This window comes from Lepisosteus oculatus, chromosome 8 (assembly GCF_040954835.1).
Source record: "Lepisosteus oculatus isolate fLepOcu1 chromosome 8, fLepOcu1.hap2, whole genome shotgun sequence".
Classification (NCBI taxonomy): Eukaryota; Metazoa; Chordata; class Actinopteri; order Semionotiformes; family Lepisosteidae; genus Lepisosteus; species Lepisosteus oculatus.
This window is the reverse complement of record NC_090703.1, coordinates 22,211,750-22,216,370: the sequence shown is the minus strand read 5'-3', so window position 1 is coordinate 22,216,370 and position 4,621 is coordinate 22,211,750. Positions and strand designations below refer to the sequence as shown.

Here is a 4,621-nt window from a genome sequence, read left to right as displayed (position 1 = left end):
GGCCTATTGGTTGTCGTTCCATATACAGAACGTTCCACCCTCTTCCATTCCATGTTCTGATCATAATCGGATCGGGTGTCATGTCAGGTACCCAGGAGTTTGCAATATTGCTGAGTCAGAGACCCATTTTTGTACGCAGTACTGATGCTATTATCACAATTCCCCCTTTTTGTTGTGTGTTTTTAGCGTTTATCATCTTAATAAAGACACATTAGAGGAATCTCAGAAACTGGTGGGTAGCAGGCACTGCTAATTGTGTGCAAGTCCACAAAACCATCAACGAAAAGTAATCCAAGGAGGAAACAAATCGATCTGTTTTTTCTTCAAACGAAATGCAGCCATTTCTTTGTCGATTTTATTTACTAGAAAATACTTAGATAAAAATTAGTTTAGACAATGAAAGTCGCACATCTGTTACACAGACTACGACTTCAATTTCGGTTCGTAAACAAATAGCATTTTTTCTTAAAACAATGATCAACCTGTTGCTATTATTTAGCATTGGTATATAGAAAACTCGTGATTTCCATCTAAATACAAAATCACAGGCTGCAGACAGATCTTTTCTGAACTTTCAGTAACACAATGGTTTCTGCTAATGGGGTCTCCTTCGAAAACCGTTTTGATATATAGCTCTGAACGTCAGTGTCAGCTGCAGTCAATTTTGTTTTTTATTCGAAATAGCAAGCAAGAAATATTACAATTTATTCATTTACCCCTTTGAACGATTTATATATATGACGGTGATGCACAATGATATTTATTGTAACCTAAAAGGTGTTAAAATAATGTTACCAAAGGATATACAATGAATGATACGAAAAAACTCTTTATTAAATTTAACCGAAACATTAAAATGCGTTTAATTTTGGTTGCCATTTTGGTTGTAACTTCAAAGAACAAGATGTTGAGATTTTTTTTTTTATCTTACAGCGACAATACAAGAAAGACACCGTGCAGCTGCAAAATACTCTATCAAAGATTTAGTGCTTTTCAGAACAATTAAAAAAAAGAAGACCAGGTCTTAGGAATCAGCAGTTATGATTGTACACTGGAGTAGTTGGTAAAAGTAATGCTATTGAAATATTTTCATTGATACAGACTATAAAGCAAATGCATATCCAAAATTGTGCTTTTCTTAATAATTCCAAAATCTCCAATGACACATTAAAATAAAATCTATCATTGCTATTGCTATTAAGAGTAACCGAACTCCTCGAAAAACATAGCTCTTCAGTAATAAATGAACCTGTGCAAAAAAGTTCATAAATGTCCACATCAAGCTGAAGTCTTTGTTCCGAGAGGATTTTGCTAACGCGGGTAGTTTAATCCCAACAGACAGGCGACAGTGATTACTAGTTACTGTAAAATTAATCAAATGCAGTTCAAATGCTTTCTTGAGATTATAAGCTGCAATTCAAAAGCTGTACTGCAGTCCAAGACCCGACAGGTACCCCGGTTACCAAGCCCAGTGATGCCTGGACGCTGCAGGGCTAGTTAAGTGCTGATAGCCGGGAATCAATGTCAGGGGAGCGGCGTGATGAAGGGGCTGGTACCCATGGAGAGCAAAGGACGCGGGCGGTGCTGATGTGGAGATGCCGCAGCCAGGTTTGTCCTGAAACTGTGCCGAGTCGATGACGCAGGTGTGGCACGGTTTTCCGTCCCTAACCAGCACCGGTACGACCACCCTACGCAGAAGCGGGGTCTGGCTGAGGTCTGTAGATCCCTCGGTCCTGGCTCGTTTCATTTTGTATCTGTGGTTCTGAAACCAGATTTTCACTTGGGTCGGTGTCAAACTGAGAAGATGGGCGAGCTGCTCGCGTTCAGGGGCGGAGAGGTAGCGCTGCTGCCGGAATCGCCTCTCCAGCTCAAAGGTTTGGGCTTTGGAGAAAAGAACCCGTCGCTTCTTCTTTTTTTCGGCTTCTGTCTCTGAACTGGGCTCTGCTTTCTGGGTTGAATCTGGAAATGTCTCTGGACAGCTCTCGTCAGATGCTAGAAAGACACAAATAGTTTATACGACTCTCTGTAGGCAGTACTGTAAATGCATTTTAAAACAACGTAATTAACCACATTGGACGTGGTTAAGCGCCTCTATTGGATGCAAGTATCTTAAAAAAACGAATTATGCTAAAATGTCGAAGACTAATCTAATTTAATAGAACTATGCTTTAAATGTTTGAGAGGTTTTTAATCTAACGGAGTAAGTTACCTACGAAATGTCACCTTGAAGTCTCAGTATCTCCTCGCTTAAAAAAAGTGAACTTACAAATAAATATATCATTAACATAAAATAATCATTCCACAGAAACTTTGGCAAAGTAGAACATTTAATCGAGAAATATTAGTACACAATCGTGTAATAAAAAAACATTACAAATATCTTGATCTAATTAAGCTGTTGAATGATTATTCAGTCTGGAAAGTGTGTTTTTTGTGTAAAATTAAAATATCTCCAGATACTTACATAGGCAGTGACTTCTGTCACCTTCTGACCACTCAGAATATGAAGAGGCAGAACAGCTTTCTGGGGAATGACCCGCCTCATGCTCCGGTAAATCCAGAATACTACGAACAGTAAAACTGATTTTTGCAGAAACAGACATCATATAGCGATGCGTTGACGGTGCATACAATCCTTAAAAATAAAAAAAAACACCCAGAAACGAAATCCGACGACTCCGCTAAAGGAGAACGAACGGAGAATAGGAGGTGTGCGCGCTGTCAAATCGCAAACTCGAATATTCGCGTCGTTTACGCTGCGGTGTTTATATAAACAGCTCTCCGCACTCCAAACACTGGCGGCTTTCAGATCGTCCCTCTCCGTTGGACACTAAGCACCTGAATGACTCAAATGCCCAAGCCCCTGTGAGGGGAAGGTGTAAGAACCCAGAAGAATAATACAGACACTTCCCAATGGCAGCAGGAAACACGCTTTATCATTACATATTCAGCCTGATTAGCCAAAAGTGGGAAACAGATAATGGTAATTGTTGCGGCTGAACTACTTCTTGGGTGGTAAGTGACAACAACCAACCCCCCTCCCCAACTAACATTACAGCTATTTGCATACAAAGTGAACCATTAGCAGGCTGACTATATTTGATTTTACCAATTCATTACGGATGTTTCTGATCTTTTTTTGCACCAGGTGTATGTATGTATTCCACAGAAAGCTCGCGGAACGATCCAATTGGAATACACCCTAACCTAAAAAACATTCATATTTTACATATTCACATTTTTCAAAGGATATTTGCACAGGCCCTGTACGGTCTTGGGATTTTTAAACTGATTCGGAAAAACAAGTCAGAGTCTAGTGTTTTACTCGTGGGGCCCACAGTAGTTGAAATAATAAATCATTCGAAAGAACGGATTTTTTTTTAATAGACTTCCACGCAATCGTCTGTTTGAGCAACCAAGTCACACTGAATTATTCCTATTTTTGGTCCCAAACCGTGTAGGAATAAAGACGTTGAAGGTAATTTCTAAGTAAAATACACATTTTCTCGACATACAAACTCTTTATGAAATATGATTAATTTGCCCGTGTTTTAAACAGTCCCTCCCTTCCCCGCCATATTCTTCAATGCCGGATTTCTATGATATGTCGTAGGGTAGGTATGACGCAGCGAGATTAATTTTTAAAATACATTTCGAGGTCGGTATACAGGACTAAGAGGTCTTGGCCAATGTCCTGCATATTTCTTGAAAACGGACGGCCTGCTTTAAGGTTCCCAGGCAGCGCTTATTGCAACCACCTATCACGTGTGCCAGCCGAGAGTAGACTCGTTATCTTCCGTGCTCCGCGATCGGCCTCACAAACATCCTGGGTGGTCGAACTAAAGGGAACACAAATACACGCCAACTGCGAGGCCAGGAACAAAAGCGGGAAATGTAGCCCTAAGTCTTGGACCCGTTGGAAGCATTTGTTCCAGTCAAGATTTTGCATTTGTTCAGTGTCGGAATAATGCGTGATTGACGCCTCCTTACAATGTGCTTTAACTTTCTCGGATAAATCCGAGCTTGTTCCTTGTTGTCATGGTTTTCAATGGGATTCAATGGATTCGGGCCACTATCGACTGCTTCACGTCTACTGCAGCCAAGTCTATACACAGTTATTAGTTATGCGTTTCCAAACGGAATTAAAAGCCTTTTAATTTCTACTATCAAACGAAATCGTTGGCATCAAGGTTTTGACTTTGTGAATAGGAGGATTAAAAAAATCATGACAACGTTTGAATAGTTTTTTTATGACAACTGACTTTCACATCACGGGATTATAAATTAGATGTGCTTCACAACAGAAACATAATTCACCGAAATTTATGGTTTATTCATATGCACACGGTAGTTGGTGTTTCCCCCTTTTTTAACACAGATACTAACTTAAAAATGTAACGGTGAGAGTTTTCAAACGACTACAAGGAGAGGGAAAACATCTCCCTTTTTAAGGATGCACACAGTGCCTTTATTCATTAGCTACTTAAATTCGTTGACACACAGATTACTGTATGCTAGGTAGGCCCGTCACAAGTGTTGTTAAGTTTACCAAGGACTCTCAATTTAAGTGTAAACCTCGCAAGGGAAAGAAAAGTCATGTTCAGACGTTGAAATTCCTTAC

The 4,621-nt window shown here is 39.9% G+C and overlaps 1 protein-coding gene across 1 annotated transcript; it reads right to left on the bottom strand.

Moving 5' to 3' along the window:
• Positions 1–806: 806 nt before the first annotated feature.
• nkx2.9 (NK2 transcription factor related, locus 9 (Drosophila)) lies at positions 807–2,885 on the bottom strand. Its single transcript, XM_006632699.3, has 2 exons — positions 2,465–2,885; positions 807–1,992 (listed from the first exon to the last, which is right to left on the bottom strand). Exons 1-2 carry the CDS (start codon positions 2,604–2,606, stop codon positions 1,460–1,462), a joined length of 675 nt encoding a protein of 224 aa, XP_006632762.2. The 5' UTR covers positions 2,607–2,885; the 3' UTR covers positions 807–1,459.
• Between the last annotated feature and the right edge of the window lie 1,736 nt (positions 2,886–4,621).